Genomic DNA, 22,655 nt, shown 5'->3' with positions numbered 1-22,655 from the left:
ATGCATTCGAGGGACGCGTGCTGGTGAAGCCGGAAGAAGCAGAGACAATCGAGGAACGTGACGAACGTCGACATCACGCAGATGCAAGCTAAGCTAGAAGTGAGTAATGCAGGTGCACACACCAAGGATCGCCCATTTGCGGCCGCCCATTGGCCCGCTGCAGCCCCCCTCAGCGGGCCGCGCTTCGGCAGGGCCCGTGATTGGCCCGAGGCAGCCCGGGCGTATCGCCGAGGCCAAGTCTGCGACTCTTCACGCTTCACGGCCGTTCTGGCGCGCTGATTGGCCGGCTGCTGTGACGAAGATGCATGTCACAGCGCCAAGCTCTTGCCCCGGCAGGCGCTGATTTGCTGCCCGCGCACCTGCCTCTTGCACCTCGCTCGATAGCGCTGCAACCGTCCTGCCACTCACGGGCAGATGCCGCCGCTTCTGTTCTTCAGTCTGTGCTCCCCCATGCATCTATCACCGCCCAATCGTCTCCAGTATGCTGCACGTCGAGCGAGAACAGGCACACTGCAGCACACTCTCCCCTCCAATCACTCGCTCTATCGGCCTCCTCAATTCCTGCCTGCAACTAGGCCCGGCGCTAAATAGCGTGCTGTGAGTCGACGGTGATCAATGATCATGCTGTGCCGCTTGCTAGTGAGTCCAATGGAGAGGGGAGGGACGGAGGAGAAGGCCCTTTCCCAAACCCATTAATACATCCTGTGTGGGCGATCCTGTTGCCACAAAAAACTCTCTTCCTTCTCATCTCCAAGCTGTGCTTCTCAATCCCATGTTCCTGGTTAATTCCTCTTTTGTGTCTCCTCTTATGCTTTTGTTGTTTTGAGTCTGCGCAGGCTTCGCAGCTGGCTATAGGCTCTACAGTTGAGTCTACAACGACAACAACAACAACAACTCTCGTTGCTCTCAAGTGGCACCCTCAGCTAGAGTTTCTGTCCGTCTTGTGGGAGCTTAACACGACTATTAGATCGTCGAGAGCCGGATCTCTCGTCTACCTATATAGCGAATCGACTGTTGAAGGAAATAAATCTTGCATTGCTTTTCTTGTTCGCACGGTCTGTGGTCTTCGCCATGTCTAATCATCAACAACAACAACAACCCACCTCCATCTTGCGGACGGCCTCGACGGCTTCCTCTTCTTCTTCGAGCTCCGATCTCAAAAGCCCTCGTATGGCACGATTCGCTGAGGCTACGACTGTGATCTCGCCCATTGACCCTTCACAAGATCCAGCTCGATCTCCTTTTGCAGATCCTCCAGATGCCATGTCGAAAGAAGCCCAACATCATGTTTCTGATGTTGGCTTCGGATATGTAAATGATAGTGATCCAGCACGACATGCATATCATCCTCCTCTCACGCCTGCCTCGCCTTTGAAGAGTGCACTTAAGACTCCAGGGACGGCGAGGACATTAAACCCGTTCAGTCCAACCTTCCGAGAAGAGGTCATATTAGAGAAGGAGGAGAAGAAGACTCAGAGAGACAATGCTCGAGATATTGTAAGTCCTTTCCCCCTTTCTGCTCAAAAGGTAGTCTTCTGACAGTTCTGTTTTTCTTTCCAGAAAATCAAAATCCGGGTGAGAGCTGCAAAAATCATTTTGCGCTTTGTCAACTTTAGTTGCTCCCTCATAGTTCTCTCGCTCCTATCGACCAGTTTGACTATTTTCAGGACGACCAAGAGTCTCCCTGAGCGTAGTAATCTTCCTCCATGGGCAGAAGGAACAAATCCTTGGCCACAATATATGCTGCTTGTCATGTCCTGTATTTCTTTGTTTACCGCATTGATGGTTTTCTATTACTACTGGAGAGGTGGCTTCAAAAGGGGCGAAAAGGCTTCTATATACTACTCGCTCTTCTCGGTGGCCTTCTTCACCTTTAGTACTATTATGTGGATTGTTGGAGCAGCCATCTATGAAGCTTCTAAATCAAATGGCGGTGGAGAAGATATGTGGGGTTGGTCTTGCAATGATAACTATCGCCGTCAGCTCTTCTCAGAAGAGGTCAACTACGCCCTAGTTTGCCGTCTGCAGGATTGGTCCCTAGTGTGCGCCATCATTGAAGTCGTGCTTGAGGTGATAGTCATCTTCATCTACGGATTCGTTTTCTACCGAATCTATTCCAAGAGGCGCTTGCGAAGAGCCATGAACCTCAGAGACAAGGCTCGCTCTGATCTATACCTTGCTCAGCTCCGTGTCCAGTCCGCACCGAATACTCCTGGATTCTTCCCGATGACCCCCAAATCACCGTACGTATCAATGGCAGCTGCTGTTAACCAAGACAGTTATTCGGCAGCCGAAAATGGACAGAACTATGGCGTGCAATACGCGAACCCCAAGCCGCCCACGCGAGTAGCCAGCCAACCATTCCAGCTACAAGCACCGCCTATTCGGGTCCAGAATGCGACTCCCCAAGTCGCCCAGCAAGGCTTTGGCGCAACCGATGCTGCTCCGACTTCCTCGGCTAGCACTACAGAAGAGGACTTGTCACATAAAGTCAATGAGCACGTTGGTGCTGCTTTGGGTGAACAGACCTTCGACGCTGTCCCAATTCCAGGTGCCTATGCTGGAACCCATCCTCCACAAGATCATTACGAAGGCTATGACTGAGGGACCTTAGATTTGTTTTGTTAAGTCTCATTTTTGTTAGTTTGGGCGTGAACGTTATGTGGTCGCATTCATATGTCATTTATTCATGTTTATATACATACTTTGGGACTACCGAGTGCCTTTGCAAGGTGGTCCTCAAGCAGTAATATTTTCTGCACCTAGCGTATTCCCAATATTTTTTGACTCCCACCTCCGTATGTGCATTTCCTCCACTATATGGTGCAAATAGGAAGAAGATACCGAAACAGTATGAAAGAATGTAAATCATTTTAAGCGTATTGCATTTTACTTTCAGCAACTACTAACCAATTCTATCCATCATAACCTGTTGGGATCTCTGTAGTAACTAAGGATTATCGGTTCCTGATTAGGTAGGTAAGCGCTTCACCAGGATATATCTCTCCTTCTCGTGAGGCTTCCCTGGGCAACCAATCCAACATTTCTTGATCTCAATATATTATAATTCTAGCGGTAAGCAGACAACCACCTGATCACGTCCTTGGTACCGTCGCCTGGGCCCTGAGATAATTCTTTCTTGAACCTCCACCTTGCAAAACATCAACGACTTGAAAAAAAAAAGGCATCACACTTAGACCAAACAGGAATTACCTAATCTGCGCACAAATTGAATTAAAGAAACTATGACCTAAAGAAGGAGCGGGAATTGCTAAATCGAGGGCTTCTTGAATGCCGCTGGTGTCTTGCAGAGATCCTTGACGAGGAGATGAGACATACCATGGGTTGTGACACGATGGGAGCACTGATGCGGGTGCTCTCCGACAGGCAACCCTTCCCTGTGGACATATTAATCACTCTTTTATCTGGCTATCGATGTTGGTGAACGTGAAATAATCACTGAAGTTTTAAACTCAACTCTTCCTTATGAGCTTCCAAGTGGCTTTCTAGAATATTGTAGTAAAGGACTGGAGTTGTATAACTAACTCCCATGTTTCCACAATATGTTCAGGCAGAGGTGAGGTTCAGATTGAGCATATCAGATCTCTTCTGCCCATGTCTCAAAAAMWAAAAAAAAAAMAAAAAAAAAAAAAAAAAAAAAAAGCCCCCCTGAGAAACAAGTCGTCAGAAAAGTGGTCATTCGCGAATTCTAAGCTCGACTATGCAAAAAGTCTTTCTTGTGCAGCCAGATGCGAATCTTCTTCCCGTATATATGGAATACAAACGCCAGCATATATACACCCATATTGATCGATGCCAGGATCATAAACACCTGCAAGAGGCCGCTGCTAGAAACCCAGTTGTTGATACACCATGTCCATATCCAAGCTACGCCAGACTTGAGACAGGATATAGTGACCATGATTTCCGCAGAAAATTCCTTGTGACAATCCAGGCTGTAGGAAATGGCGAGCGTAGCTCCCATCTGGGCGCCAGCAGATAACACTCCAAAGCCAACAATAGGACCAATCCAGTGGGTTTTGTAATGGTAGGTAAGGCCAGAAATGAGAGCTCCTAGGAATGTGAAGATGGCGGCAATAATACAGGTAGGCAGACGCATTTCGGGCTCACGGATGCCTTGGTTATGTACTGTGAACCATGTGGCTGTCCGATCAGCAAGAGGGCCACAAAGATATGTGCCAACCAGAGAGCCAAGAAGTGGCGAGAGAAAAATAAGCCCCTGTGCACCGGAGTTAAACGAGTAGGGCCTGAAGGATCAAAACTATGTTAGTTAAAAAATGGCTTGAACGTATAGAAAGACGATGCACTTACGTTACTGAAAACAGCTGGGCGACGAGACAGCCCAAAATGACATTCCAGCTCAGACTCATGCCATAGGTGAGGCTCGCCCAGAGGACAGTCGGATAAATCATCAAAATAAACGAACGTTGGAATACATTCCACAGACTGACATCGTGGTTGATACTGATTTGAAAGAGTCCTGACATGTACCCTTTCTTCTTCACGCCCGATAACCGCGATTCCAGTTCGGCTGTAGGAATATGAGGAGGCACTCCTTCAACATGTTCACTTGATAATTTGCCAGAGGAGTCATTGGCCGTATTTGTCTCCTCGGCAATAATAAGAGGGACGATTTTAGGGCGAGGACCGGTAAAGGCTGTTTCAGGCATGAAGAAAAACATGGTGATGAGGCTGGCAGCGATAAACATCGCGACGATGGCAAAGGCCCATCGCATGCCTAACGACTGGATGATGTATGCAGATGCTAGCGGCCCAAGCTCGTTGCCACCAAGCACGGCTAATCCGTACAGAGCAATCTTCTCGCCGCGTTCATGGAGATAGAATATGTCGGCTATTGTACAGGGGACTATTGCTTCGATGGGGGCTTCAGATAGCCCGAGAAAAGCACGGGCGACAAGAAACAACGAAAAGCCCTTTTGAGAAGCAATCGCCAGCCAGACACAGCCGATGCCCATCAGGAGGTTTGATGCGAGGTACACAGGACGGCGACCGAGTTTGACTGCCAAGGGTCTTGCACATGTAACATTCATTAGTATTCATACCTTCCTTTTTCGGTAAATTGAGGCAATGGCAGAGGGAAAAAACTTACAGCCAAAATAGAGTCCCGAGGCCTTGGCAAATCAAGGTTGCTCCATTACTGTATGTGATATCTGAAAGAGGCCGTCCAAAGAAGGAGGCAAGCTGGATCATTCCTATGCAACAAATCAGGGGGCTCATCTAAATAGCGAAAAGGGGAAGACGCGCACCTCCAGCCATCATAGGCCCGGTGACAGATCCCAGGAAGGCGTATGCGAGGCCATTTGCAAAAGTGAGCCATTTCTTCCACCGCGGCCAGACCAATGGGTCATCGGGGTTCTCGAGTGATGGTTGTGGGACGAGCAATATTCGCTTCTGTCCATAGTCGACGTGTTTGTAATTATGCCGGGCGAGGCAGTCTTGATCGATCAGAAGCTCAGTGCCCGGAGCTTCGTGCCGCTGGTCTTGGATCTTGCCGGGCATCTTGTCTGCCCATGCATAGGAAAACAGAAAGAGCGTGTACGTCTTTCTTGTCGTGGTATTCCGAAGTCCATATTTGCAGGTGGCCAGAATGCGAACGTGCCAAGCTCCTTCACGAAACCCTTGCTGCAAACCCCCACGACGAGCTTAGTGTCACGTTGCCACTTCGACCATGTTGAACGCGCGAGCCGTGCTATAGTATAAGCTATAATAATCCCCTATGATCCATCTGATAAGGACGAGCCGGACGGTTTTAGCTAGGAGATGCCCCGGTTGTGCCTAAGGAGTATGCGCAACATTTGCAAGAATAAGCAAGATAGGAATATCTTTACTGATGTAGACTAGAACTACAGGTCTAGCCAACTCTGTTCGTCCATCTCTAAGACACGATCGGTGGCAGCTCTTGTTACAATTGCAAGACGATTAGTGGTTATATACCTACGTACCGGACTTCCCCTCGCCGCTCTTACTCACTGAGTAGAACTAGCACTCCTACTAGATCACCACTAACGACTTCTCCTCTGCGAGTATCATATTCACGATCTCAAATCTGGATCCACAGTCTTCGCCTACATATCTCGATAACAATCAAAAACTACCCTGGCTATTCTAGCCTACTTCGCCAACAAGCAGTATCGAGGAATAATGGTTTAAGATACGGAGGTTTTATATAATACTAAGCTATCATCAGAGGCCCCTTATTTTAGGATTATTTCTTGGTATTCTTTTTCTAGTATTGTGATGTATTTGTCTTGGGAAAGCCGCATCCCTTTATTGCAGCTGTGCTATGTGTTGTAATATATATCTACGCTGATAGATTAACACTGGCCTTCTCCGCGCTACAGTAATTTCCTCCGCACATGTACCCACGTGGCATTTTCGAATCCTTGTTTTGATGAAGGATTCCCAGTTTTACATTGGAGCCTAAGCTAGCGACAAGGTTGTCAACATCCACATGAGGCGAAAGCAAGCTATATGCCCTAACGATATGAGATTTTACTTGGTTTTAGACGATACCGTCTACAATCTCACTTTCGCACTATTCCACGTCTAGGTTTACTTTCATTTCGTTTCTTATTCCATTCGTATTTATTTCTAACCCGAGGTGAGTGACTAGACACCACTTGAATGAATTGTACGGTAAAAGGTTTACACGATGGTATTCTCTGCTAAACTTGAGCTACCCCATGAGCTTCTTGGAAACCCCCAGTGGTTGTAGATGAGCTTAATCTTGGAGAAAACTACTCATTCCTGCCTCTGACAGCATAGGTATAACCACTACCCGGGACTTGTCGAGTTCAGAGCTCATCAACTCTGTCGAACTCGAACGCAAATTCACCATCATCGGCATCTAGGGTGGTTTCAGTAGCGGCAAAAGGACGCTGCTTCCCTCGCAACGGGAGGGCCCTGGACCTGTGGCTGAAATGGGCTGGGGCCAAAGGCAGGGCATTTCCTCGAAAAGGAAAGGCATACAATTGCGAGGGTTCGTCATGGCTGCGACACAAACGGAAGTGCTAAGTCACATCTTTCGGATCTCTAGGGCCGAAGGTATACGACTTCTCGTTTTGTAGCATTGAGTTCCACTGATCAACACTGCCAGGTGTGAGTACATTTCCGCACAAGAATCTGGTATAGACCGCTATTAGGCAGAGAGGACTGGGACGCAAGATCTTGAAGCAAATATATGGTAGTAGTCAACTTATCAAGCACAACCGGGTGGCGTCAGGATAGTGGAGCCTGCGGCCCGTCCCCCTATCACCCGCGCCCACGAACATTGCAGATGCACTCACGCCCCCTTGAGTGAACTTGAAAGCAAACATGGTCTGCGGGGAAATACACTCCATAGGAGAGACCACAGGAGGGGCTTGTCATAGTTTGACTGTGGGACATCCAGTATTGGACCGTGTTTCAAACTCAGGCGGTGATTATACTCAAAACTCGCCAGTATCCCACCCCACCTCTTCTTACTCCATGATCGATGCTGTGGATGTAAGAATCTGCATGAGGATGGCAGAATTATGTAAAGCAGGCTCAAATATGAACACGACATTGGCCTGCAGGATAGGAAAATGGCGCAGCTGACTGATTGCTACCTGTAAAGCTCCCATCGAAGCAAAGTTTTATACTTGGCTTCACCCTCGTCCTCCATTCTCTGCGGGATAATCAATTCTCAATTCCGACATTGGACGTGTGGGTTGCCCATTTTCTGATAATTAGTGACACGCTGAGAAGACCTGCAGGCCAGCATGTTGTTCCAGTACGAAGTAAGCTAAATAAGTCATGAAATAACAATCTCCATTGGTGCCATACAATCAGCTAGTCCTTGTGAGTGAGAAACTTCGTTTCCTGTAAGATTCCAGAAGCTCATCAGGTTTCCCTGGACTACCACACCGTTTATAACAAATCCTTCGTGGTATATATACTAAATGGTTTGTTCTCTAAGTATGACTAGCGGGCAATGGACGACAGCCTGCGTACAGCTGACTGTATATACTTTTTGACAGCTAATTCGATAGGGCCGTATGGCCTGAGTATAAATTGATCATCTCTTGCCATAAAGGGCTGAGGATATCTATAATGCACTGGCAGAGTATGGCGCTGCTATTCCTTGGTGAATGGTGGCTTTTTCGAGTTTAGTGCCGTGCCGTGTGTACTCAGCCCACTTACCTTACTTCATTGCGTCCCAAGTTGCAAGAAGACACAACTTGGCCATCTCCCCAACCCAGGAACAACCGTGATACCAGGGATGCTTCTTCAGCGACGAGCAGCGCCTGCGTTCCGCTTTAGCCCAGCCCGTGCGAGCTCAGCGTCGTTTCTGTCGCTGCCCCACCATCATCACCGCCGCCACATCAACAACCGCTCCGCTTACTCCTCGTCCACCACTACCAACGACACCAACACCAAGACCAACAACAATCCCAACAAATCGCCCTTTAAGATCCTCCCCTTCGCCGCCATCCTGCTGATTGGTACCGGGTCATACGTCCTCTTGGTCCGATCTCGAGCATCAGCGCCGCGCAGCCCTCGCTCGTCTTAACCCCCTATTGAAGAGGTAAACAGAAATTAAAAAAAAAAAAAAAGGATAATGGCAGACACCACACCCCGCTTCTCCCCCGACGCAGTCACTGTCGTCTTTGTCCTCGGCGGTCCCGGCGCTGGCAAAGGCACGCAGTCCTCCAATCTGGTACGAGACTATGGCTTCAACCACCTCTCTGCCGGCGACCTCCTGCGCGCCGAGCAAGTGCGTCCCGGCAGCGAATACGGCGAACTTATCCGCACAAACATCCGCGAGGGCACCATCGTGCCCATGGAAGTCACCGTCGCCCTCCTCTCCAACGCAATGGCGGCAATCCTGGCCGAGGGAACGCCCAAGACCACGCCCGCACGCTTCCTCATCGATGGATTCCCGCGCCAGCTCGACCAGGCGCATTTCTTCGAAGAGACGGTTTGCCTCTCGAAATTGGTGCTCTTCCTCAATTGTCCCGAGGATATTATGCTCTCGCGGTTGCTGAAGCGTGGCGAGACCAGTGGGCGCGATGATGATAATATCGAGTCGATTCGCAAGCGGTTCCGCACCTTTGAGCAGACTAGTATGCCGGTTGTGCGCGAGTTTGAGGAGAAGGGCAAGGTTATTAGTGTGCAGGCCACGGGGTCGGTGGATGAGGTCTATGAGAGGATCAAGGAGGAGTTGCAGGCCAAGGGGGTTTCTCCTCTGTGATTGACCTTTGTCAATCTTCAATAGAAGGGGAAAAAGTGAGGTTGTAGATGAATGATACATAGATTTCTATAAAATATACATATATTACCGTCCTTCTTACATTCATTTGCCTCATATACCTAGGTAGCTTAACGAAGAAATTATTCTTTTATTTTCTTTTCTTTCTTTCTTTTCGTAACTTCAAACTCCGTAAGTTATTACTCAGCTCTCTTCATCATCATCATGCATACATTCAAATGTAACCAGGTGAAGGGGGAACTTATGAAAAAAAGAGGCAAAATGATAATCATAAATAACAAAAAAAAAAGAACAGCTTTTCTGCCCCTGGTTGCTCTCCCAAATAGATAAACAAGTAGAAAGAAGGAAAAAAAAAAGTCTATGTTTAATCACCCTCGCCTAATAGATCAACAGGTTGTGGTTGACTCTGTTGATGATGAGGAGCTCGTCTCCGATCTCCACCGGCCTTTTTATTATCGCCTCCTTTTCCTTCCTCAGCCGCCAGGGCTGCGGCTTGTTGCTGCTGGAGTTCGCGGGCATATCGCTCGCGTTCGGCGCGAATCACACTCAAAACTCCCTCCAGGCTACGACGCCAGACGAACAAGCGACCTTGCACTTCGGCCCATTGCTTCTCGCCAAACACCCGGTATGTAGCACGGTGGACCAAAAACTCGGAGCGCAGCTGCGATAATTTGCCCTCCACAAGTCCCGCGCGGATAGTGTCAATCACCCACTTCTCAACCTCGGTGTCGGCGACGCCAAGCGCAGAGGCTATCGTGGCATAAGGCAGGGAGCGAGAGGGTGTGGACGACGCAAGCGAGGCCAGCGTTAACAGGCGCATCTTGGTCTGTAGCGCGTCACCAGACTCGGCCAGCACGCCGCCGGAAATGGAAGCCAGAGGTGTCGAGGAGACAAAGTCGTCGTACGTATCGAGGGTGTCGGCGGTGAAAATCTCGAGGAGCTCGAAGAGCGACGTGTCGCTGGACCGGAGTGCCTGCACGGCATCCGAAGCGGATAGAGATGTGAAGTCGAAGATGGCCGGGTGTGTCAAGGCCGATGTGAGGGCGCGAACGGCCAGTTCGCGGGATTCCTTGCTGGCGGCTTCGCTGGCTTCGATGGAGTGCAGGGCCTCGACGACGTGGGAATGCGCAAGTTCACTGTCGCCCGCGGCATCGGCTGCGTCGGCGATGGCCAGGTGTAGCTTTTGAGTATCCTCCTCATCCAACTCCCACGCGGCGAGCCATGTCGGAAGCTGAGAGGTCAACTGAGCTTTGAGGGCCTCGTAGGCGTTTGTAGAGCCTGACTGACGGATGACGGCGACGATGGCAAGGAAAATATGGTATCGACTGGCGTCTGAGGGGGCAAGAGTGTTGAAGATCGTCGTCAGGATGGACAGTGCGAGTGTAGGTCCAAATTGTGGCGAGGATGTGACGGGTTTGGACAGGTAGATGCAAATACGCGACAGGAAAATATCCGGGTCCGAGGACTGGCGAATCAAGTGAACGAGGAGATTATAAGCAGGGATGAACTCTGCATATACCATTAGAATGGAGGCGGTTGAAAAGAAAAAAAAGGACGGAGGAAGGGATTTTCACCTTTCTCAGGAGCACTATTCAAGATAGCACCAGCAGCAACAATCTTCTTCAAGACTTCATCGCGCAGAGTCAAATCCGCCTTCTCGTCGGTCTGTTGTTCCTGTTGACGCAGCGTTTCGAGCTGAGAGGCAATTTCTGCACTGACGCTGGCGCCTCCCTCGGTGTTGTTTCTGAGCACATCGAGGTATTGAGCGAGCTCTTCGCACAGCTCCGTGAATGACCCCTCAATGAGGAGGGTGTTGGTGGGTGCTGGCATTGTGAATTTTTTTTTTTGTTTTTCTATGTTCTCTCTTTCGTTCCTTTTTTTCCCGACAGACGACGGTATGTGCAGTCGGTCGAGAGAAAAAGAAGGAAAAAAAAAGAGGCGTTGGTTGGCTGGTTGATCGAAGGCGTTTGATGGTATCGATAACTGCCTGTCTCTGTGGGAGAAATTTCAGTTGTGTGACCTTGCACGTCTTGGCCAATCAGCGGCCGCGACGGGCGGGCGGCGGAGGTGGCTCCAGCCAGTCTCGCATATTTACAATGTCAGAACATAATATCATATTATTATGATTCTTCTTTACAGCCAGTTCTTATGCAATGCAATTATTTGATTCATGCCAAAATACAAAGTGTACGTACACTCACCAGGGGAAGGTCCTGGGAGAACTATCATATGCAACAACATAAGGAAAGGCATCGATATCATCAATCATGCTCGCGCGTCCAAGGATATCGTTCAATAGAAACAAAAAAAAAAAAAAAAAAAAAAAAAAAAAAAAAAAAAAAAAAAAAAGCCACAAACTCCATGCTAGGAAACAGACCTGAAACTGTTCCATGTCGCAGAAATAACTGGAAGGGTGAAAGGCAAGGTATAATGGATATTAGCGCGCTCTCAGGAGCGTAGTTAACTGAGTAGAAGGGGCAAAAAGAAAAAAGAAAAAAAGGCTGCACGAGGGCGACAGCAAAACTGCGACCATGCCATCTACTGCTTGCTTGTTTCCATGTCTCCTTACAGCAACATGCCAAATACAGCTAGCAAAGCGGCAGCAAAGAAACCAGTGGAGTGGTCCTGAGCGATCTGAAGAGCCACAGCGGCGCCCGTTGAGGAGGCCGAAGTAGCACTGGAGCCGGTAGCCGATCCTGTAGAGGATCCAGTGGCAGACACGGACGCAGTGGTGGTAACCAAAGTCGAGGACGAGGTGCTGGAAGCCGAGCTGCTGGAGGAAGAGCTAGTGGTCGAAGAAGCACCCAAGATTATGGTGCCGCAAGTTGCGTTGGCCTTGCAGTTGTCCTGGGCCTGGAGGTCGTTCGGGTTGTTGTTAATGCATTGAATATAGGTTTCTTGGCAGACGTAGAACGGTATGGTGTTCTCGTATGGGGACAAGTCAGGAGTCGTGCCATTTGCACAAGTGCAGGAGAAATCGAGGGTTGTCTGTTGTTGGAGTCAGTGTCACATTGATCGCTAACTATATCAGAAAAAAGCGGGCTTACCGAGTCGCAGGTGTTGGACGAAGCAGCTCCTCCGCAGACCTCGGGGCAGGTATTGCGCTCGCCTTGACACCAAGCCTCTGTGCAGTATGTTAGCCAGGAACGAACCATCACAATGCTGATTTATTTTTTTTTTCTCTCTCTCTTTTTCTTACGCACCTAATTCTGTGGCACTGACGTCGCTCAGGTCAAAGCCAGAAGGAAAAGTGTAGTTGTAGTCAGCAGCAGCGTGAGCCACCAAAGCAGCAAAGATCAACACAGCCGAGGAACGCATTTTTGGCGGGGATTTGGAAGACAAAGACAGAGTGGATCGCAGATGCGGCACAATTACATGCAATATCTTGGATATGCTGTGGTTTAGCGATGCAATTGCAGGACTGTACGCAGGGAGCAAGAGAAGAGGAGAGAAGAGGAACAAGCAAGACTGAATGGTTTATCTGGAAGGAAGGAAAAGAAAGAGGCAGGTGGACCTTTCCCTGTTTGTGAGCAACGCAACAGCAACTGCCAGACCAGACGACCAGCGGCTAGGCTGCTCTGGGACTGGCGTGTAGCTTGTCTGTCTTACTCGAGATTCTTACGCGTTCGAACACTATCGAAAAAATACGCAACTTAGTTGAATGCAATCTAGCGTAGCGCAGCGGTGGCGCTGGGTGATACAGGTTCCTGAAAATTAACCTCCCCCGTGCCACCAATGAGCGACGGCTGTGCCACTCGAGCTTGGGCAGACTATCGCGCACTATTCCACAGTTCATTTCTCTGCAGTCCAGGACTAAATTCGATTAATTCACTGAATTCAATTAATCCAATTTCCAGCGAGTGGCAGGCCTGATAGCAATGCCGCGCGCTGATTGGGCCGAGGGTAGCCTCGGAAACCACGCAACTAGCGTGCATTAGCGCCCGCCATCATGTGACGCGATCTGGGATGGAGCAGGCTCTCTGGCCTTTGGATAATAGGCGAGGACAGGCACATTGCTTATTTATATATCCTGTGAATAAACAATAAATAAACGCACATGTCTGTCTACGCGGTCCGCAGATCAATTGAGTGGTGAGCCGATTATTTACTACTCAAACCAATAATACGTAGTTTGAAACTACGCCAATTTAAACAGGTGTAACCCTATTAGAATTAGATTAGCGTGGTCGGGTCTATCACCGGTAACTTACCGTATTCGAGTTTCGTCACGTAATATAAAGACGCACTAAGCCAGGGCAGTACTAGCGTCTTCTGCTCGGACTCCACCGTCAACAACAACTTCCAAAAGTTCGTCAAATCCACCGATAAGTGTTAAAACTAGTCAGTTAACCACCGTTAGTGCCCACGGCCATGTCAGTCCCCAAAGTCCTCAGTGACGCAGAACTAGCCCACTTCAGCTCCATTCCCTGGGCCAAATCCATCCTACAAACCTCGCTGCAGCAACAGAATCACAATGGCGATTACGTCGCCATTGACATGCCCGCTCGCACCCTGAAGCCACCCACCGACGAAGATGGCTATTTTGGAGGCACACTAGCGACCCAGCAAACAATCCCGTATATAGTAACGCTTCGTCGACGCAACCTGGAGTCTATCTCGTCTCTATTACCCACCGAGCCACCTGTAATCGACGCAACATCGAAGCGGGCATTCACCCCATCGCGACCACCGGACACCATCACGCTGGTCTCGCTGTCGACGCCGGGTCTAAGCGGGCATACTAGCACGGTGCATGGCGGCGTGGTGGCTACGCTGTTTGATGAGGCGATGTATCTAGCTGTAGACGCTTATTTATCGTCGTCATCGTCAGCTCACGACCACAAGATTTATACCGCGCAGCTAAACGTGCGCTACCGAAAGCCCATTCATACTCCAGGATTACTGGTCATTTGGTCGTGGTGTGTCGCTCGCGCCGGTCGTAAAACCTGGACAATAGCGCATGCGGTTCAGGAAGAAGAGGAACATGATGGTGGACATCTCGAGTGGGTGAAAACAAAGACTCTGCGGTCCGAAGCGTCGTCCCTGTGGGTTGCTACACGGGATGAGAAGCTGTAGAATCTACGTCACGTAGGTATATTTTTGTTGTAGGTACGCCGGTTGTAGCTGGTACTATAGACTTGTATATATATACATATAGATAGAGACATAGTATGCATACATATACAGCCTATAACCTAGCCTTGGAGGCATCCTTGTATTTCCTCCCGCTTGTATTCCGACCAACACTCACCACCAACCCAATCTGTCTGTGAGCACAACGAGACTATATCACCCTCCTCATCCATGACAATCGCCTCAATATCCATCCTACCATTCTTCACTGCTTCCATGACAATCCGAGAATACAACCAGTCTACTCCTCCAGGCGGGAGTCGTTTCTTGAAATCAAGGTTCAGAGCAACGGTTGGGTACCAGAAGGGAGGTACTGACGGTGTCTCTTGTTTGCCATCTTTATCTGGCGACGTTGATGTGGACGTCAACAGAGCTTGTTCTCCTAACTCTTCTAAGTGCCGTGGGATATCAATCACTCAGAAACACGGCTGCTTCGTTCATCCACTTCCCAATGCCACCTGCATGAGCAGGACCTTGGTCACGAGCAGACAAATCCAGATCCAGATCCATCGTATGCAATCTCGTCCCACTGATCGCATATCCCCCGGTCGTCTATTACGGTCCTGCGCCGCCGGACCAAAAGTGAGAGTGTGGGTTTCCACTTTACGAAATTTTGGAGTATCTAATTGGCGCCGTTATTTTCCATACGCTACTACTATTCCTGCTGTCTTCCATTGCAGCAGCCGGCGGCCGACTACTCGGCGGAGGCGGATATAGGCTCCAAGCACTCTGACTTCGAGACACCGACGTTCTGACACGGGATCCGAAACGGTGATGTAGCCGACAACTTTGGACTATTTTCCTACTATCCCGCCCAGGCTCGTCCTGTGATAGCGTGACCATGAATCGTAGAGGTCCTCATTCCCAACTTCGCATCCTCAACTGTCAGCATTGCGGGCCCCACGGCCGTTCGCCGCAGGAATGTCATGTGCATAGATATGGAATTCACATTAGTCCAGTCATATAGATACGTACAGAATAGGAAATAACATACCAGCTCCAATGGCCCAGTGCGGATGGAGGTTTGTCGAATATTCATGCGACGATATGGGGTTGACTGTGATGGCATCTTCGAAGATTTGGGTATGTGACGCCGACATTTCTCTAGTATCTCTTTCTCTCCCTCTCTGCCTCTTGAATTATTAGAGGAAGAGAGAGAGTCAGTCTACTCCGTACACAAAAATAAAAGAGGTCGTACATGTTGTTCCTTGGTAGACCTCGGCACGCGGCTCGGCCCCACTCGATCGATCATCCGTGCTTAATTTTAAAGAGATGACTTCATCAAACTCAAATAGTTGAATCGTTTTCTATGCATGCAGTTGCAACTAGAACTAGAACTAGAATACACCAGACGCCGCCCCGCCAAATTGCTGATCCCTCCTAACTGCGTGTATATCGTATGTGTATGTATCGTTTAATCATATATCATGCAAATCGTGTGCCGGCTGGAAGGGAAAGAGAGGGAGAAAAAAAAAAAAAAAAAAGGAGATGAAAAGAGATGGTTTTATCACACATGTTGTTAATTGTGAGAGAGTGTTTCCGTCTGAGTGGACGCGGCAAGTCGCTGAAGGCAGGAAAGGACGCCTGCATGGATTGTTAGTATCCGAAATGTGAGTTGAATGGATGGAACACACTCACCTGTAACTCCCTGAGTCAACGTCGACTTAGCCTCCGTACTTCTCGTGCCCAATGTCACCGTCATGCAGCTCTTGACAGCCTTGGATTCCGCCAGCTTGTTTGCCCAGCGGAACACCACCTCATCCTCTCGACTGTCCCCAATCACCAGCAAAAAATCAGGTCGGCCCGTGTACCCCCCCACTTTGCCGCGCTCAATGCAATACCGCCATATAAGCTCTGCTGCATTCGCCTTATTCGACTCCAATGACTGTATAATCAGCGCCCCCTCGACCGGAATCACATGCACGCCCTGGTTCGCACAGGCGTCATTGATCTGTCCTGCGCACTCTGACGCTTGGCGAGCCGCGACAACCTTGTCCTCTGCATCTCCGTAATGAAACACGAGCGAACAATGCAGTTCCTCTATCCAGCTGCCTTCTGTTCTTTCGCGGAAATAATTGAGGATCCCCTTTGTGCCTGCCTTCCATTCTTTGGTGTGGTTCTCTTCGTTGAGTTTGATCCAGCTATCCTTCGACGGTTCTCGGATGAAGCATCCATTCTCAGCTATCAGACCGAGCCCCGAGACCTGTCGAAACAGGCGTTCCATCTCTTCAGGTCGTCGGGAGCTGGTCACATAGACGATGTTCTTGGGGTCTTCGAGCAGGTCTCTCAGAGTGACCAGTGCACGCTGTGGCGTCGTCAGGATAATGCTGCTCGGCGAACCCCAAGATGCTAGAGTGCCCTCATAATCGAGGATGAGAAGCCGGCGCTCGGACTTGCGGTACTCCTCCTCCAGCCACGAGATCGAAAGGCGTGAGACAGACGTGGTTTCTCGCGAAGAGTGTTCATCATACACCTTGGACAACGCATCCCGGAACGACTTGACCCAGTTGGTAGTAGAGTTCTGTAGCACTGCATCATACAGTTTGCGCCACATGGTCCCCCTCTCGGAGTCGCTGAGGGTTAGTGCAGTATGGATGGCTTCTGCACATTGGCGGTAGTCCCAGGGGTTAACGAGTAGGGCATGGCCATCGAAGATTGACGCACTTCCAGTGAACTCGCTCAGAATCAGGGATCCATAAGCTTTGGGGCCATATTGCCCATCCTGGCAGTAGACAAACTCGTGACTTGTAAGGTTCATGCCCTCGCGGAGACTTGTTACCATTAGCGCATCGGCTACGGTTATCAGGGCTAGATACTGTGCGAAGCTGAGATCTTGCTTTAGAAATACCAGAGGCTGGTGAGCTAGTGTTGAATGTGTTGAGTTGATTCTCATCGCGATATCAGAAACTGTGGTTTCCAACTCAGACGGTTCGTTGGCGGATGATGCGACTTGAATTAAAACAACCTATGTCATGTAAGCTATTCATTCCTTACACAAAAACAGAAGAAAGAGAGAACTGACTTGATCGCGAAACTCGGGGTACGTGTTCAGAAAAAGCTCATAACTCAACAGCTTCTGGCGCACTCCCCGAATCGTATCGAGTTTATCTCTCGACACAATCAACCGTTTGCCTTGGTATTTCTCCGAAATGACCTTGATCCATTGATCCACATCAGAGCTGCGGCGTCTATCGTCCCAGGACGTCGGGTCAATGCCAATTGGAAACTTGCCGACATTCACAAACCGATCCTCCAATTGCACGCCGTCATTGCGGGCCTCGACGCATAAGATACGGCTGCAGGTTTGTAGGAAATGACGACAGTACTCATCAGTCTGAAATCCGATAAGGTCTGCACCCAAGACACCCACAAGAAGCTCTTTCCGTGGCGCTAGACAACGGAAAACCTCTGACGAGGGAAAAGCCACATGCAGGAAAAACCCAATTTGCGCATCTGGCAACAGCTTGCGCAGCATTGCAGGGACCAGCAGAAGATGGTAGTCGTGTACCCAAATAGCGTCGCCACGACGCCAATTCTTGGCAATGCGTTGTGCGAAAGCCTCGTTGAGCTTGACGTAGTATATCCACGAATGATCTTCATATGCTTTGCTCTTGGGGTTGTCCGGAATCTGGTAATGAAATACGGGCCACAGGATAGTTTTGCAAAAGTGAGAATAATGCCCATCAAAATCGCCGTCGCTGATATACACAACTAGCGACTGGTATTCATCTTCCAAGCTCTCGGCAATTTCTGATTTGACGTAAGAGTCCAACGCATCCGTTGGCATGCCTAATGTCCCCACCCATACCGTTTCTTCCACAGCTGATGCATCCGACGCCGAGCGAACTGCGTTTCGCAGGCCGGGGTTTCCTCGTTCTGCAGGTTCAACAGTCCAGGTTGCGTCAGAGAAGGAATGAAGGCTGTGAGATGCCGAGCGGATGACATGCTCCTGCGCTTTCTGGCTGTTGACCCCCATAGCTGGCTTCTCAGGGACTGCAGTAGCGATAGGCTCCTGGTGCTTCAAGATCGACGGCGACGGAAGCGTGACATTTCTCGGTCTCGGCTGATTGAAGGTGTGCGTGGAGCCCCAAGCCGGGGAGTGAGCTTCACTTTGCGAAAAGCCATTTAACTGTGTATTTTCGGAGGCGGGAAACGGATACTCAGCCAGTGGTTCGAGTTCTGTTGATTTGGAGAAAATATGCTCATGTCCTTTCTTTGCGGATTCGGACTCATCTTCGCGTTTGGGGAAGAGGCTTGCAGCGGCCGTGGCATCGCTGCGGGGATGGCTTCCCTTCAGTGGCTTCCACTTGGGGCTGCCATGGGGAGATTTGGTGGACAGCCCGTCCAGATGGAAGTTGACGGTGTAGGGTAAAAAGCTGTAGACGATCAGAACCTTTTTTTTCTTTTCCCTTTCTTGGGTTTCATGAGAACGCGACAGGCTACATACAGCGAAGCAATAAAGATAGTCATTATGAAGCTAGCGGCACTTGCTTTCCGGCAGTGGCTCTGTGATCATAACGATCCGACAGACAGGCAGCAGAGCAAGCAAAATAGTTTGCTGTGTAGAGTCGGCTGGCGATGCACACTGGTGGTGGTGTTGGGCGCTGAGGAAGGTGAGTGACGCTCTTGAGTTGGTTTAAGCATGGAAAAATTGTGGAGCTTCTGGAATTGTCTGCCAGCTTCGACGTCATGTGAAAACCCGCACTGAGCGAGCCATGCAAACCACTCGATTACGCCATCATTAGCTGTAGCAGGGCTCGCATCCAGGTAATTTTCGTCTCGCAGTTGTATTATCCTGCAGTTAATGTCTCGTAGAGTGCAGCAAGGCCTTGTCTCATTGGCGGGCTGTCTGCGCCAATCACGGGCACACAGCTAGCCAGCCTAGTTTGATAGTAACCCGGGCATACAACTAGAGGCATGCCTCTGCATACTAAGTTTAGTTATTGGGAGGCATTCTGACGAGAGGATTTCGTAGTTGAAAGTCAATTCGCCCACTGTGAACGAACCTGTTCAGCCTTATCGCGTTATCGCGCTATCGCCACGTGACCCCAGCCAAAAGGGCCGAGTCTCTCCCCCGTTTCAACCACCCTTCAAGTTTCTTTGCACTCATTCCACATCCACAGAAGGGCGCCAGATGCAAAAGTGACCCCAAACCCATGCCCTTACGCATTACATCTGCCCCCGTGTCTGGCATCAAAAAGAGAAAATCAGCCACAAGTACAACGCGCACCCGCGCTTCGCCCTTTGCCAGCCATGCGCGAGCCAAGCCGTCAGCGCGCGGGAATGCACAGGCAAAGCTGCTGCAGCCGGGTGCCGGCGAGGTGATGGCTGTTGATGAGGATAGTGGCGATGCGGAGCCACTGCCCGACCGGGGTGGCTCGCAGTATCTAACCGAGTCGATGAAGCTTGACGGCGTCTTGCAGGCCATGCACCACGCAAAGGAGTCGATGTTTGAAGAATTACCGGCACGCGCGGGTATGAACAGCACTCGTATTGCGGAGGTGCTGAATCTGCGGCGCTCCCTGCCGCCCTTAGTCTCCGTTGCGCATGTCCATACAGTGTTGCAAGCTCCGACCCAGGTGGAACGAGAGATCGTTTCGCTTGTTCAGACCGGGCAGCTGCGGCGGTTGATTGTTCCCGGGAGAGGGAACGATGCTGCTGGATTGGGCGATTGCCTAGTTTTGGCAAGTGACTTGCAGAATTTGGTCCAGACTAGCAATGAGCTAGAGCAAAGCTTGAAAGGTCAGTTTCGGCGCAGTCCCTTTTTTTCTTCTCCTTCATAACCACAAATTTGACTGACAAACCACAGATCGTTTTTTGCACATCCTCGACAGCATGGCTAACACGTCAGCCATACCTTCACTAGTCTTTTCTCGTGAGGAATCAGTGGCTTTAGTCCGAGCTGGGTTTCTCGTCACAGCATCGTCGCTATCCCAAGACGCTGTCAATCTCACATCTTTACGTGCCTATCTACCAGCCAATGCCAATGACTATGATAGATACGGCTCACCGCAATCACGAGCACCAGCATTTTTCCTTTCTCTACCCAACACCGGGCCGTACCTACGTCTATTGAGCGCCGCCCGTTCCCACCTACTAACGCTTCTGAAGCAGTCCAAATACCACGAAGCGCCATTATATCTCTTGCGTGACCGCTGGGATGGCGCTGTAGAGACAAATCGAAGTTTCAGCGTCGCCAAGCGGGCCAGAGGTGAATTTAGCGGCGTACTGCCGGGACGCACAAAGAAGTGGAAGGGGTTCAATGGGATGAGCTTCCGCTGGATTCTGGAGGAAGCCCTTGGAGCTGGTCTAGTCGAGCTTTTTGATACGGGTAGTGTTGGTCCGGGGGTGCGCTGTTTGTGAGATGACTTTGCTTGGTTTAAAAGCGGTGGCTAGATAGAGGATACCCGTAGAATCTTCTTCTGTGTATGCATATACAATACATTCATGTTATCAAGAATCAGACCTCTTCCTCTCAACCCAGCCCAGAAACAGTCCCACATCAGCCACAACCGCCTTGGGCACCCCGCCCATTGTCCAACTCCGCTGCACCCACTGCGGAATAAGGCCTCCCGCATCCGACGTAGTCGCCATTATCCATTCAATGCGCTGGCCACTACCACTGCTCTCTCCAGTGGTAGTACTAGCAGCAGGCAACAAACGGACACGCTCAACACTAGCATAATGCGCAAAAATGGTATTCTTAGGCACGGCAGATGTGATTTTACTTCTGAGAGATTCTGGCAGCAAATTATCCCGCGACTCCTTCTTGAACAAAAGCGGGATTTGAATCGTATAGAAGCCTTGGAGGGGGGTTTCATTGCTGTTGTTATCAGGACTAGCAGCAGCATCAGCGGTAGCAGCTGGCTCATAGGCAGAAATGACAAGTGAAATAAATGTCCTGGGTGAAATCAGAGCGGCTGGTTTGAAGGTATGCGTAATCATATTCACTTTTTTTTTGTTATTTTATTTTCGGGGTTAATTTAGTACACAGCTCCATCGGTATCATCTAGTATAAGAGTGGGACAATAATAGAAACAAACTTACCATGCATATCGACTCCCTTCCACTCTTCAAGAGAATCAATCACGGGCCACTGCACCAAATGCTCTACCGAAGCCACGCTAGGCGTATAATCCATCTCGTTCTCGGAGTGGTTCTCTCTCAATCCATGCTCGAACTCGGCCCAGGAAGCACTCCCTTTTTGGGCCTTGTCGGCATGGATGCTTTTGCGGCAGACCCAGTAGTCATTGCTGCTGCCGCTGGAAGAAGATGAAGAAGTGAGAAGTTGGACTTTGGCGGTTGACGGGGCTGAGGAGCGTGGTTTGCGGTCTGGTTTGAATGTTTGAGTCTGAGGGTTTGTGGTAGATGAGATAAGTGCTGTGGCTTCGCTGAAAATGGATGTTAGGAATTGTTTGAGGCCGAGGCTGTCTTCTTGCCCTCGTTCTTGCCGGTTGTTGTTGAGGGACGGATGAGGAGGCAGAGAAGAGAATGGAAGTGGATTAAGGCGCAAGTAGGATGTAGACATATTTCCCTATAATATCAACTAGTCGACTAGATACGACACCGTATCTCTAGTATAATGACTGATTATTTCCTTGCCGCCAGCTCTAGAGGGTAAAGGAAAACCTTACGCCCTACTTCAAAGCGTCATACTGTTAGCTCCAGACATGTCGCGTTTCAAGACGTTTTAAGACAACAAACGTGTCGTTGCACGTGACCGGCTAGCAAACACCGGAAATGTCATTCATTATGCACAATTAAATGAAATTTATGCTTCGATTGCACGTTTGACTGAATCTAGCCGGTCTCAAGCATGTAATCTAAAAGGTAAGATGAATAATATTTGATGATAGTCAACCTTGTTGACTGGATCCAAAACTAGAAAGTAAGGACGATATACTATGATTTTGATACGCCAACACGCCGCCTTGTAGAATCCCAAGACACACATATAAAACACGAAATGAAAAGATCCATAGATCGGGCTTGTGAAGAAAACTGTCAATGCAAAACGGGGAGGGAAATGGGTGAACAGATTTATTGCAATTATAGCATTGTAACGCCTGCCCAAGCCGCGCGTCCTGGCATGCATATCATGATCAATGAGCATCTCCGAAAGTAGAGGGAATATCAATAAGCACAACAGAATGATAACATTAATACAGTTCGGAAATAGTTAAGACAACGTTCTCGGACATATGAGATAATAAACGTCAGTGTAAAGTTGGATCCTTAGCCAAAGAGG

At 49.5% G+C, this 22,655-nt stretch overlaps 9 protein-coding genes across 9 annotated transcripts; 4 read left to right on the top strand and 5 right to left on the bottom strand.

Annotated features, from left to right (window-relative positions):
* Nucleotides 1–1,071: 1,071 nt before the first annotated feature.
* On the top strand, nt 1,072–2,604 carry UA08_03914 (hypothetical protein; the record flags this gene model as incomplete). Its single annotated transcript, XM_020266267.1, has 2 exons — nt 1,072–1,497; nt 1,561–2,604. 2 exons carry the CDS (start codon nt 1,072–1,074, stop codon nt 2,602–2,604), a joined length of 1,470 nt encoding a protein of 489 aa, XP_020120935.1.
* Nucleotides 2,605–3,709: 1,105 nt separating this feature from the next.
* On the bottom strand, nt 3,710–5,541 carry UA08_03913 (hypothetical protein; the record flags this gene model as incomplete). Its single annotated transcript, XM_020266266.1, has 4 exons — nt 3,710–4,268; nt 4,333–5,052; nt 5,132–5,234; nt 5,289–5,541. 4 exons carry the CDS (start codon nt 5,539–5,541, stop codon nt 3,710–3,712), a joined length of 1,635 nt encoding a protein of 544 aa, XP_020120934.1.
* A 2,743-nt stretch (nt 5,542–8,284) lies between these two features.
* Nucleotides 8,285–9,256, top strand: UA08_03912 (hypothetical protein; the record flags this gene model as incomplete). Its single annotated transcript, XM_020266264.1, has 2 exons — nt 8,285–8,568; nt 8,620–9,256. The coding sequence occupies 2 exons, from the start codon at nt 8,285–8,287 to the stop codon at nt 9,254–9,256; spliced, it is 921 nt and encodes a 306-aa protein (XP_020120929.1).
* A 382-nt stretch (nt 9,257–9,638) lies between these two features.
* UA08_03911 (Eukaryotic translation initiation factor 3 subunit M) lies at nt 9,639–11,104 on the bottom strand (the record flags this gene model as incomplete). Its single annotated transcript, XM_020266263.1, has 2 exons — nt 9,639–10,783; nt 10,849–11,104. The coding sequence occupies 2 exons, from the start codon at nt 11,102–11,104 to the stop codon at nt 9,639–9,641; spliced, it is 1,401 nt and encodes a 466-aa protein (XP_020120928.1).
* Nucleotides 11,105–11,839: 735 nt separating this feature from the next.
* UA08_03910 (hypothetical protein) lies at nt 11,840–12,592 on the bottom strand (the record flags this gene model as incomplete). Its single annotated transcript, XM_020266262.1, has 3 exons — nt 11,840–12,262; nt 12,322–12,398; nt 12,478–12,592. The coding sequence occupies 3 exons, from the start codon at nt 12,590–12,592 to the stop codon at nt 11,840–11,842; spliced, it is 615 nt and encodes a 204-aa protein (XP_020120931.1).
* Nucleotides 12,593–13,645: 1,053 nt separating this feature from the next.
* On the top strand, nt 13,646–14,350 carry UA08_03909 (hypothetical protein; the record flags this gene model as incomplete). Its single annotated transcript, XM_020266261.1, has 1 exon — nt 13,646–14,350. One exon carries the CDS (start codon nt 13,646–13,648, stop codon nt 14,348–14,350), a length of 705 nt encoding a protein of 234 aa, XP_020120930.1.
* Nucleotides 14,351–15,926: 1,576 nt separating this feature from the next.
* Nucleotides 15,927–18,877, bottom strand: UA08_03908 (hypothetical protein; the record flags this gene model as incomplete). Its single annotated transcript, XM_020266260.1, has 4 exons — nt 15,927–15,991; nt 16,046–17,372; nt 17,430–18,783; nt 18,855–18,877. The coding sequence occupies 4 exons, from the start codon at nt 18,875–18,877 to the stop codon at nt 15,927–15,929; spliced, it is 2,769 nt and encodes a 922-aa protein (XP_020121676.1).
* A 686-nt stretch (nt 18,878–19,563) lies between these two features.
* UA08_03907 (hypothetical protein) lies at nt 19,564–20,770 on the top strand (the record flags this gene model as incomplete). Its single annotated transcript, XM_020266259.1, has 2 exons — nt 19,564–20,149; nt 20,217–20,770. The coding sequence occupies 2 exons, from the start codon at nt 19,564–19,566 to the stop codon at nt 20,768–20,770; spliced, it is 1,140 nt and encodes a 379-aa protein (XP_020121677.1).
* A 90-nt stretch (nt 20,771–20,860) lies between these two features.
* On the bottom strand, nt 20,861–21,935 carry UA08_03906 (hypothetical protein; the record flags this gene model as incomplete). The annotated part of the gene is made up of 2 exons (XM_020266258.1): nt 20,861–21,327; nt 21,455–21,935. 2 exons carry the CDS (start codon nt 21,933–21,935, stop codon nt 20,861–20,863), a joined length of 948 nt encoding a protein of 315 aa, XP_020121101.1.
* Nucleotides 21,936–22,655: the final 720 nt, after the last annotated feature.

This window comes from Talaromyces atroroseus (genome assembly GCF_001907595.1).
Source record: "Talaromyces atroroseus strain IBT 11181 chromosome Unknown scaffold_3, whole genome shotgun sequence".
Classification (NCBI taxonomy): domain Eukaryota; kingdom Fungi; phylum Ascomycota; class Eurotiomycetes; order Eurotiales; family Trichocomaceae; genus Talaromyces; species Talaromyces atroroseus.
The sequence above is the reverse complement of the archived record's forward strand: the minus strand, read 5'-3'. Positions and strand labels throughout refer to the sequence as shown.